Source organism: Zootoca vivipara, chromosome 10, assembly GCF_963506605.1.
Source record: "Zootoca vivipara chromosome 10, rZooViv1.1, whole genome shotgun sequence".
NCBI lineage: Eukaryota > Metazoa > Chordata > Lepidosauria > Squamata > Lacertidae > Zootoca > Zootoca vivipara.
This window is the reverse complement of record NC_083285.1, coordinates 56,734,987-56,747,586: the sequence shown is the minus strand read 5'-3', so window position 1 is coordinate 56,747,586 and position 12,600 is coordinate 56,734,987. Positions and strand designations below refer to the sequence as shown.

The 12,600-nt window shown below is 40.2% G+C and overlaps 1 protein-coding gene across 4 annotated transcripts in view; it reads left to right on the top strand.

Moving 5' to 3' along the window:
• The first annotated feature begins 9 nt into the window (after positions 1–9).
• Positions 10–12,600, top strand: part of LOC118090694 (aldo-keto reductase family 1 member C3-like) — a 30,494-nt gene continuing 17,903 nt past the window's right edge. The window contains exons 1-8 of one of the 4 annotated variants that reach the window (XM_060280016.1): positions 10–2,065; positions 5,986–6,153; positions 7,256–7,372; positions 7,901–7,978; positions 8,219–8,341; positions 10,355–10,464; positions 11,423–11,588; positions 12,252–12,332. In XM_060280016.1, the coding sequence (XP_060135999.1) occupies positions 1,979–2,065; positions 5,986–6,153; positions 7,256–7,372; positions 7,901–7,978; positions 8,219–8,341; positions 10,355–10,464; positions 11,423–11,588; positions 12,252–12,332 (930 nt within the window). In that variant the 5' untranslated portion in view covers positions 10–1,978. The remainder of the gene's footprint in view (positions 2,066–5,985; positions 6,154–7,255; positions 7,373–7,900; positions 7,979–8,218; positions 8,342–10,354; positions 10,465–11,422; positions 11,589–12,251; positions 12,333–12,600) is intronic. The other 3 variants (XM_060280015.1, XM_060280018.1, XM_060280017.1) reach the window with 3 other exon arrangements.

The window sequence follows — 12,600 nt, the reverse complement described above, 5'->3', positions numbered from 1 at the left end:
TTCACTGATATATGCTCTTTAATGCATACTTTACCCCAGTATATGCATTTTTGCAATTATTCTGTAGCTGAACAACTGTACCACCGAATTCAGAGAATTGCCGCTTTCTCAGGATAACTGCATTTCGATTTGCATATTGGTCCAAGAAGTGTGAGCTGTATACTTTCCCATTAAAATGTGAACAAAATTGAACTCCTCCTGGCGAAACCAGAGCAGCGCACAGAAACACCGTTTACCTTCCTGCTGGAGTGGTACCTATATATCTAATTGCACTTTGACGTGCTTTTGAACTCCTAGGTTGGCTGTGTAGTTTCTCATTAAAATGTGGACAAAATTGAACTCCTCTCCATCCTTAGTTCACCCCAATGTGTCAAATAGCAGTTTCAAGGGGGTGATTCGTATATTGAAAATAGAAGCCGGGGGGAGGATTAACCTTCATAAAAAGAAGCAGCTGCATAGCCTGAGATTTATTGCCAAGATGATTTGAAATAACTTCAGAAAATAAGAAGAGCCTGCTGAATTAGGCCAGTGGCCCATCTAGTCCAGCATCCGGTTCTCACAGTGGCCAACCAAATGCATGTGGGAAGCAGGACATGAGGGGAAGCTTCTAAATTGCAAATTTGCTGCTTCCACTTCTGAGGAAGTGACGGGCAGGAATGACCAGTGCTGGCTCTGAGGTCCTCTGCTGGCTGTGAGGAGTAAAGAGCACAGGATTTTGATTGTCTGCCAACTCAACCTGAAATGACTTCTGACCATGTTATACGCATGCATTTTATCCTCTGCAAGCTGTAAAAATATTCAAAACGCCCTTGCTGAAATCATTTGTTGCTACTTGCTGTCTCCCACTCAGCCACTGCTTTGTGTAACCTGAATCCTCCAGTAAAGGCTGATTCTGTGGACACTCTTCCTTTTAATCTGCATTTAGGGTGATCCCACGGCTGGTTTGGGAAGCGTTGTGCACATTCCACTCAGAACACCCAGCTTCATTGGGTTAACAGATGCCTCCACATATTTCATTTATTATTTTGTTTCTGAACATATGTGTTTTCATTTCAACACAATAACCTGAAGAAAAGGCCTGCATAGCTTTTAGGTTTGCTTTTCCTTTTTCTGACATTTACTAATCTAACAAAGAGATGAAGTTTCTTGATTGAAGATTGCAATAAGCCTCTGCATTGCTTTATTGGTTTATTGGAATGCTAATAATAATAATAATAATAATAATAATAATAATAATAATAATACAGCTATAATGTTGCTAAGTCACCAATGAAAGCTTCTGGTGTACCAAAGGACATTCTGCAGAAAATCACTGATAAAAAGTTGGCCATAGGTTATTTATCCTCTGAAAGCAATGCTAGAACATTCTGCTGAAAGTTACTGATAAAAAGTTGGCCATAGGTTTTCCTGCCCTTCTCTCTCATTTCTTAAGGGTACTTAAGCACTCCCCTCCTATTGTGCCAACAGAAGACATTTTACAAAGCTACAGTTCCCAGCATCTTTAACAAATCTCAGTTCCCAGGATTCTTTGGGGAATGCCATGCACATCAAATGTGTTTTACATGTGCTGGCAAAATGAACACAGCCAGAGGCAGTTTTGGATCTTATTCATACGGTCCTTTCTTTCCTTACATCCTTTGCGTGTTCATTGGGCACTTGGAACACCCTTCAGCCCATCAGAAGACAGCTATTATTTATCATGTGAAAGCAATGTTGATAAGTCAACAAGGAAACAGCTGGTTTGCCAAAGGACATTCTAATGAAGTTTACTGATAAAAAGTAGGTCATAGTTTTCTCCGCCCTTCTATCTCATTTGTTCAGGGCATTTGCTTAGACCCTCCCCTCCTATTATGACAACAGAAGACATTTCATTGGAAACACGAGCTTCATTTTTCTCACTCGAGTTTTTCCTTTCGCCACAAGAGTGTTGTTCAGTTTCAGCCTGCAGCCAAGAACTGAAGAAGCACAGAAGCAGAAAATGGCACTTAGCAAAGACCGTGGCATTACAATGAATGATGGGAACAAAATCCCAATACTGGGGTTTGGAACCTATTCCCCAGACGCTGTAAGTAAAACATTTAACTCTTATGATTGTAGTATGGTAACTTGTTTTTGAGGAACAAAATACCTGGGAGCTGCTGGGTGCTTCATAGAACGCAAAGCACAGCATGAGATACCTCACCTGATCTGAGAAGCCAATTGTGCATGAGAACTTCTTGTGCCACCACAGCCAAGAATGCAACAGATGCTTTGCAGCACATAAAGTGCTGCTTTTTATTCAACAAGGGGCCTGAGTGAGCAGATTCAGGAGCAAATAATGTTTTGTGCAAGACTTGGATGGTTTGTAGCTGAGAAACAGTTTCCAGTGTGAATTGCTGCTACAGGGTTCAAAGTCCCCAATCCAAAATGTCGAGTGATATTTTAAAAAAATATTTCTAGGGAACTATAAGTGCCCCCCATTAGTTTGTTGGGAGTAACAATATTATCCAAAATCACCAGGCATTAGCTAACTATTCTGGACACTAACAATAAATATAGAATCAATTCTGTATCCAAACCATCTTCATTTGGTCCATATCACCAGCAATGCAAATGAAGGGATTGGTGTCGATTCTTGTTTTGTAATTAAATTGATTTCTAGGAACATCATGAATTTACTAAATAAAAGCTACCACTCAGTTTTTCAACGGAATTTTCCTTTTTCCATTTTTCCAATTCATATGTCTGCCCCAGTCACATATAAAGTGAGGGTAGAATCTATTTAAACAAAGAGATACATGCTGACAAAGAGACTTTCTCAATCCCTTCTTGGATATCTCTCCTATTTCACAAGCATTTAAACCAATGTTTAAAAAGAGCATTCTACAAACTGTATGGTGTTCCACTGTTTGAACCATGATAACTGGCAAGTTAATTGATTACTCATTTTAAATCTTGCATGCCATTCGGTGGCGCAATGTTACTTCGCACATACAAGTCACTTTTTCTAAATGCCCTTTCTTTCTATTTCTTTGATGTGCCTAGTCCCTGGGACTCAGCTCTAGTTTGACAATGTCCACCAACACTCAGTGTTACTTTGTTTTGTTTTTTTATTATTGAATTTTATTACAAAGATAACACATCATTAAAATACATTATTTGTAAAAAAAGAAAGAAATATATAAGAAATAAAGAAAAGAAAACTGAAAGATACATGTATTACGATACAATCCTCATATATTTGAAAGAATATCAAAGAAAAAAGTATAGAAATATATAAAGTTGCTTTTAAACAAAAAATACATTCCAGTCTAGACAAGTACCAGTACTTCCACCGCCTTCCACACAGTCATTAACATTTCCTTCGTTGAATTTCCTGTCTTTCCCTATATTTCCGCATATCTGGTTTAAATACTAATCTACACATAAGGTTTTGTTTTTTTTCCATCTTGCAAAGTTATTCTAAGCATAACCATGTTTTATTTCCCATGTCCACTTTCTTTAAATATTCATTCAGACACTCCCATTGCCTTTTGATCTCATCTTTAGATTTTTGGCATATTAAATCTGTCAGTTTCGCCATTTCCAGGTATTCACAAACCTTATTTATCCATTCTCCTTTTGTTGGAATGTGGTTCCCTTTCCAGTTTTTGGCAATTATCATTCTAGCGGCTGTTGACACATATAAAAAGATGTTCGTTTTGTCTTGTGGTGTGTTGTTGTCTAATATGCCTAGAAGGTAGGTCTCCGCCTTTTTCACAAAAGATGTTTTTATTAATTTCTGTGTTTCTGTATGCACCATTTCCCAGAATTTATGTATTTCTGGGCATGTCCACCACATGTGAAAAAAGGTACCGATTGTGTTCTGGCACTTCCAGCATTTATTATCTGCGTTTTTATTCCTCTTCGCTAATCTGTCTGGGGCCAAGTACCATCTGTAGTGGAGTTTGATGAAATTTTCTTTTATGGTGTAACATGCTGTAAAATTTATATTTTTCACCCAAAATCTTTTCCAGTCTCCTACCTCTATTTCATGACCTAGATCTTGCTCCCATTTACGGTACATATATATTTATTTTTGGCATCCTGATCTGTCCCTGAATCTTCTAATAATTTGTACATTTTAGAAAGTAATTTTTCATTATTGTTGAGCACTTCTTTTTCAAATCTCGTCATCCCCTTGTCAAATCCCTTATCTTTCTTATCTTTCTCAAATGTTGTCTTTAGTTGGATGTATTGTAACCAGGTTATTCCCATTTTTTTCAATTCTTCATAATCCTTTAGTGTGATATTCCCGTTTTCATTTTTTGTTATCTCTCTGTACGTTGGCCAACTTTCTCTTTTATAACAATTTAATGTCGCATTAGCCTCCAGCGGCGAAAGCCACCAGGGCGTTTTGTCTATTATTATTCCCTTTGTTCTTTCCCATACCTCTATCAAGGCCTTCCTAATCGTATGGTTTTTAAAATCTTTGTGTATCTTACACCTCTCATACATTAGATAACCATGCCATCCATATAGTTTGTTACAACCCTCCAGCTCTAAGATCTCTGGTGTTTTTAATGTCAACCACTCCTTTATCCATATCCAACTTGCCGCTTCATAATATCTTTTCAAATCTGGTAGGGCAAGGCCTCCGAGTTCTTTTGGTTTTATTAATATCTCCATTTTTATTCTCGCTTTTTTGCCCTGCCATATAAAATTGGCCAGGTCTTTTTGCCAGTCTTTCAGATATTTCACGCCAATTATTATAGGGATGCTTTGAAATAGAAATAGCATTTTTGGTAAAGTTACCATTTTAATCATTGAAATTTTTCCCCACATTGATAAATTCAGATGTTTCCATTTCTCAAAGTCCTTTTTAATTTCTCTCCATTTCTTTATGTAATTATCCTTAAATAAATTTGTATTCTTGTTTGTGATCCAAATCCCTAGATAGTTAACTTTATTCTCTATTTTTATTCCTGTAACTTCTGCCAACTTTTCTTTCTCTCTCTCACTCATATTTTTAACTAATAGTTTTGATTTATCTTTATTTAATTTGAACCCGGAGACCTCCCCAAATTCCTTCATGTCTTCCAGGGCTTTTAGTATACCCTCCTCTGGCGATTCTGTCATTATAATTAGATCATCGGCATAAGCCTTGACCTTATGGCAATGTTGTCCCACGTTTATTCCTCTTATTCCTTTATCTTCTTTCAGTCTTCTTATAAGCATTTCTAGAGTCATAATAAACAAAAGAGGCGAGAGTGGACACCCCTGCCTAGTCCCTCTTTCTATTTTGAATTCTTCCATTATTTCATTATTAATTATTAATTTCGCTTTCTGTTTTCTGTATATAGCTTTAATCCCATTTAAAAAGTTTTGCCCTAGATTCAGACTTTCACATGTGTCATGGAGGAACTTCCATGATACACTGTCGAATGCCTTCTCCGCATCGACCATTAGCATTTACCGTGTTTTTGCTAGGGTTTAGTTCTAAAAACTCCATTAAATCAATGATAGTTCTAACATTATCCTTTATTTGTCTCCCCGGTAAGAATCCTGCCCTATTATTCTGTTTAGCAATTTTTTCAATCTGTTGGCTAGCACCCCCGTAAAAATTTTATAATCTATATTTAGTAACGATATAGGCCGGTAATTTTTGACCAAATTCAGATCTGCTCCTTTTTTCGGTATTAGGGTTATTAGTGCTTCTTCCCAAGATTTCAGTACTTCTCCAGTTTTTAACACTTCATTCATAATGTCTTTTAATTTAGGCACCAAAATTTCCTCCAAAATTTTGTAGTATTTAACTGAAATCCCGTCAGGTCCGGGAGATTGTCCCACTTTCATTTTTCTTATCACATTCTTAATTTCTTCATCCCGGATTTCCTCATTGAGATACTGCTGTTCCATTTCCCTAATTTCTGGTAATTTATTACTATTCAGATAATCACTCAGTGTTACTTTGATATAAATTTATCCATTGAAGCAGAGACAATGACTAACTTTTTCAACCGGTAGGTTCAAAAAAGTAAGTGTGAGGAGGCTACAAAGATAGCAATAGAAGTCGGCTTCCGTCATATTGATGGCGCATATGTATACGAGACCGAGGAGCAAGTTGGGCGGGCCATTCGTGCGAAGATTTCAGATGGAACAGTAAAAAGGGAAGACATTTTCTACACCGGAAAAGTGAGTGAGTTTGGTATTTATTTATTTTTTTAAAAAAAGTATAGAATATAAGCGTCTGTATCATGATGCAATTGCATATTTCACAGACATTATTTAACAAAATCAGAGCAAAATGCCTCTCCCTATATAAACCTACCTGGACTCTGTGTTCATCCTCTGAGGCTCTTCTTTGTGTGCTTCCTCCATGTGAGGCTAGGACGGCGGGAACATGAGAACGGGGACTTTTCTGCATGGCTCCCCATTTGGGGGATGCTCTTCCAAGTGAGAGCTGGACCATGAAGAAGGCTGATCGCCGAAGAATTGATGCTTTTGAATTATGGTGCTGGAGGATACTCTTGAGAGTCCCATGGACTGCTAGAAGATCAAATCTTAAGGAAATCAGCCCTGAGTGCTCCCTGGAAGGACAGATCGTGAAGCTGAGGCTCCAATACTTTGGCCACCTCATGAGAAGAGAAGAATCCTTGGAAAAGACCCTGATGTTGGGAAAGATTGAGGGCACTAGGAGAAGGGGACGACAGAGGACAAGATGGTTGGACAGTGTTCTCGAAGCTACGAACATGAGTTTGACCAAACTGCGGGAGGCAGTGGAAGACAGGAGTGCCTGGCGTGCTATGGTCCATGGGGTCACGAAGAGTCGGACACGACTAAACGACTAAACAACAACTCTGTAGGGAGGTTCATTATACACCTCTAGGCACCAGGTGAAAATGTTCCCCTTTAACAAGGCCATGGGCTGGTTAATATTCTACAGCCCTTTTGAACATGTTTGTGGGAGGAGGGATTCCTGTTTTGTTGCTTCTGTTTTGACTATTTATTTGTGCTTTTATCTTGTGCTTTTACCTTGTGAATCATGCTGAGATCTTTTGATGAAGGGCAATATATAAATTTAATAAATAAATGGTAATTTTTTTGGTTATTAGCAATAACTGTTTTAAAATTGCTTTACCTCAGCACAGCAATTTAAAATACTCCTCAGAACAATATCTGAGTGTGTCCTTAACACTATACACACCAGAATAGTCACCTGCCACAGCTAAACTGTCCTGAGATCCAAAAGCTCTATGGCTGTGTGAAAATATACATCTCCTTATATTTTTGACAGCTCTGGAGTACCTTCCACCGCCCTGAGCTGGTTCGGAAATGCTTGGAAGAATCGCTGAAGAAACTCCAGTTTGACTACATGGATCTGTTCATAATTCACAATCCGTATTCTATGAAGGTAAATAATTATTGATGTCATAACGCAAGTATTGAGTACAATATTTGAAGAGGGAGAGAGAGGGAGAGGGAGAGAGAAGGGGGGGCTGCTAAAATATTTGATTCCCTGAAGGAACATTTGGAATTGTCATTTCCTAGAGATGCTGACAATTCTCTGCTAGATCATATCTTAATCAAAGAATGATCACTCTCAGATTTTGGGGGAGAAACATGCCAGTTAATGAAAACCTTTGCATATAATGATTACATTAACCACATAGGCATCATAAGAAATTGTGTCCAGAGCAGGACTTGGCGAGGGAGCAAGGGAAGAAGAAAATGGGTTGGAGAGATGGGGAGACAGACCTGTGCTTGCGACTTGAGTTTCCCACAGATCCCTGCACTGTGGTATCAGCCCCTGCAAGGTGAACTCCTGTTTTCTATCACTCCCGTTTTCTATCCCTGTCCATTAGTCTTAGATAATATTACAGAGATAAGAGAACTTCTAGGCCTGGCCTGCACTTATTCCCTCCCCCTCCCCCTTTTCCAGCCTGGACCAGATTTAGTTCCCTTGGGAGAAGACAAAAAATTTATTATTGACAACGTAGATCTTCGGCAGACATGGGAGGTAGGTGCCTGGGATAGTCAAATCCAGCCCTTGAGTCATTCAGATACAGAGCACAGTAGCCTTCCACCAGAGGAGACAGGTCCAGAACAATGATCCACACAATGGCTCCTATGAGAGCAGGTAAACTATTGTACACTCTTAGGAGTATATGAGTGAGCTTCCAATATTAATTGGGGGGTGGGGTGGCTTCAGCTATTCAACAAACACCATTCAACAAACATGTTGTGTCTTCTTTGCCAGGCAATGGAGGCGTGCAAAGATGCTGGCTTGGTGAGGTCCATCGGAGTGTCCAACTTCACCCGTAAGCAGCTGGAAATGATCCTGAACAAGCCAGGACTGAAATACAAACCAGCAATAAACCAGGTAAAGCGTGGTTGACCTTTGTAGAGCTTTGTTCCAAGCACTGTTCAAAGCTTCTTTACTTAAGCTCTTTTGTGAGAGGACCTTTGTTTTGACAAACACAGCCATTCCCTCAAAAAAAACTTGCTTACGGCTATAAGGTTGCAGATCCAGTCACAAGAAGATATGGTTATGAGTTGTGGGGTGGACTCCCCTCAATTCCTGGAACCAGTGATGGGTTCTTATTTCATCAAGACCTCTGAATCCTCAGACAAAAGGAAATGTGGAGAAGTCTATAATGTTTGAAACAGGCATCTCTGGTAGAAGGAGGCCTGCAAGCAGTCAGTGTCAGGATCATCCTACATGCAAGTAGGACTCCGATAGAGACACATGCGCGACTGGAACGTTCTCTCCCTCCTGGTCAGTCGTTCGGGATCTTCAAAAGCTTTCTCCAGCCCGAACATCACAGCGGCATTAGCACGCTTAGGAGCAGCAGAGTGTTATCAGTTTGCGTGACAGACTCAGCAGCGCAGCATTTTGGCTAAACTACTTTATTTACATATACTGTAATACACAAGGAGCATTCTGACTCAGCTCCTTCCTCATCAGCATCAAACAGCAAAGAGAGAAAACAAAGGACAATAGTCCTACATCACGGAACACAGTAATACGAAACATCCTGTCTCCGTCACGTCCCACACTGTGGAATGAAAACATACAGCGTCATGTGATAAAACCAATCCCATGACTGCAATCACGGGGCAAGAATCCTAACAGTCAGTTCCCACACAGCCTCTTGTGGGGACTCTAGAAGTTCTCAAGTGGGGAGCGAAGGGCCTTTGAGTTAGGCATCTGGGAAAAGCTGCTGCACCCAAACAGCTCTGATTCACTTGGGCACAGGTGTATATCATGTAACCAGTGAGACTAAGGCAGGCTAGTCCAAGGCATGCAACCTGCTAGCTAAGCAGGAGTGATGGACTGACAATGAGATGTGTGCATGTGATCTCCCAGTACCACAGAGACAGTGGTCCTGATAGTCCCACTTAAATCATGGCTTCTTTGTACCCTCTGCCCAGCCTTGATGTACTATCCATATCATATGTGGCAGTAGAGGGGGGGGATACACATACCCCAGACAATTAGTTCCTACGTTCCCCCCCCCCATACTCTCCGCCATTGCTGAGCCACAGTGGTGACTTGAAGAAAAGATAAGTTTCACATACAAAATGCATTTACACAGGGAGGATTGCTGGAAATTATACCATTACTTCCTTACATATGAGATAAAACTGCTTCCTTAAATAGAAGCATTGCCATCCGACCCAATCCCACTCCCCACTTCCCTCTTCCCCTGTCTTTTCTTCCCACCCTCACACTATATGTAACACTAATGTCTCACAACAAATGAAACTGATCTGTAGAAAATGCAACTTGAAAAAAGAGACAATGCACTTATATTTGTAAACTAAGAAATCTTTAATAAAAACAACAACAACTGCCCCTTTGAAAAGTATTGTGCTACTCTTCCCCTGATCTTATTTTCTGATGTCTCCACTGCTCAGTTTGATTGAAATTTCAGTTTATTGAGACCCTGATAAAGCAGAGTCCAATATCATCTTCTCACGTTGATGAAAAAGCCAGGCAAATCCCCCATCAGACCTTTCTGCTCAACATAGAAAATTCAGAGACTGAGTGGGCAGAAATAGAGACACTGCGGGCAGGACTGCGTGCCCAGGATATTTCCAACAGGGGCTGGGGTGAGAGGAGATTGTGGGGGAATAAGCCCTGTCCCCCATCTTCAGCTAACACATATTTCACAGAAGGGGAGCGTGGCAATGGAAACCACAAATGCAAGAATGGTCGTCTAAAGATTCTGATACATCAGAAAACACAACACACTTTTAGAAAGGTAACAGCTGGATATTTCAAAAAATAATAGCATGGTTCTGCTTTTCTTTCTTTCCTTTATTTCACAGTATTCTTTGTTCCATCTGAATTCTCACTTTTGGGCTGTGTTGGGGGATTTTGAATCCGCAGGTTGAATGCCATCCTTATCGGAACCAAAGCAAGCTGCTGGCCTTCTGCAAGTCAAACAATATCGTCCTTGAAGGATATAGTGTCCTAGGATCCCAAAGGGACCCAAGATGGTAAGAGATGAAGCCAAAACGTTTGGGGACCACCTAGGCCCACTATTCCCCAGTATCCACATCAGCTCTGAAGGTTGCATTCTTGGCCCCACAATTAATAAAGATCCTCATGGTGAATACCAGCAAAAGGGCCTTTTCTGTAGTGGTCCCACAATTGGGGAAATTTACAAAGCTCTTCCCCTCCCATTTTAGACATTCTCAGATACCTTCCCATTGCCGAAGTGCTTTTTAAATAACTCCTTGACTTCTTCCAAACGTATGTTTTAAAATATTTCAGGCAGGGGGGGGCTATTTAATAATTTCTGCTTCTGAAATTTTGTGCTGTTTTAAAATCATATCTACATTATCTTTAGTGTTGCTTTAAGCAGTAGAATGCTAGAGATGCATTTGAATAATTATAGCATTTCTCTTTTTACATAGAATTTTGAATTCTGTTTTTGTTTTTCTGAATATTGTTTTTATCTATACTGGAAGCCACTTAAATGCTTATTTTTTACAAGTGGGACCAGCAACAAATATTGAGTTCTCTTTCCAGTCAATGAGCTATGTATTCTTCCAGGATCCTCCATTTCATTTGAACTCCCTCCCTCTTTTCCATATCGACTCTCCAACAGGCACACGGGATTCCTTGGGCCTTTCTTTCCATCCTTAGGTCTCCCCCCACCCCCAAATATGAATTGTACTTAAGCAAAGAAAAAGACCTCTCTTTTGTGCATGGATGCTATCATTTTGGCTACAGAATGTTCCGTGTGCAACGTATGAGCTTGTGATTTATTATTGGAGGGGGAGAGTACGATACTAAAGACTTATATTAATTCGAATCGACTAACCAAGCTTTAAATACAAAATATTTAGTGTATATTGGATGGAGTAGGCCAATACTGAATTAATTTCAGAGTGAGATTTATATATTCTTGAAACCAGACACACACCTTCTTTCCACGTTGCTCTCCGGCAGGATAGATACAAACACTCCTGTCCTGCTTGAAGACCCTTTGTTGGTTGCGATCGCCAAGAAGTACAACAAAAGCCCAGCTCTCGTGGCTATTCGCTACCAACTGCAGCGCGGCCTGGTAGTCCTGGTGAAGACCTACACCAGAAAACGAATTGAGGAAAATGCCCAGGTAAAGCAGTATATAGAAATCCATTTAAAAGCAATACCGAAAAAGGACATCATTTGGACACTGTGATCTCACAGGTCACATGACTTGTGTGGGAAGGAAGACGCACATCTTGGTTTGGGGACTCAAGATGTTGGAGGAGTCTCCAGCAGTGGGCATTCAGAAGAATCACTGTCTCAGACCGTGAAGGCAGAGTGCAGCCAACATGATTAGCTTCCATTGATATTCTTATCCACCATGAATTTGTCTAATGTTTGAAGCCATCCAAGTTGGTGGCTGGCACTGTCTCCCATGGGAGCAAGTTCAGTAGTTTAGCTATGCACTGTATGAAGAACCTCATTAGCTGGACAATGATTTCCCTCATTCCTGACCATTGGTCATGATGGCAGAGACTGATGGGGGAGTTGGAATCCATCCACATCTGGAGGGCCACAGTTTCCCCACTCCTGTTCTATTGCAAACTACATTACTATGCATATAAAATTCCCTCAGTAGGAAGACATCTGGACTGAACCTGTTGAATGAAGGAATTAAACTTTGGGAGGTGGTAGCAAAGTTTGCTTTGATATCTCTGTTGCTGGAAAAAGGTGCACAGCTCTGAGGTGCAAAAGGAAGACATGAGGTAAAAGCACCTCAACATTATTATTTTTCTCTTCCTCCTGACAGGCATTTACTTTCCAGCTGTCTGAGGAGGATATGAAATCCATTGATGGCCTTCACAAACATGAGCTTCATAAAAGCGGAAATGTAAGTCACATTTAGATAGTATGCATATGGATACGTAAAAGTGCTTCACACAAGAATTCAAACTGCGGGAGCAAAAAGAAGAAAAGATCTGGCATCGATCTATCTCCTCTTCCTAGAGAATAAGGTGAAATTATAAAAGGAATTTCTGTGGATATTTAGTACCAAAGCCACATGCATTCTTGGACTGGGGTGCATTTTGAATTTCAGCCTCCCAGATATTCAGCAGAGCGGGCGTTTGATGACAAACTCATGGTGGTTGCCATGCACT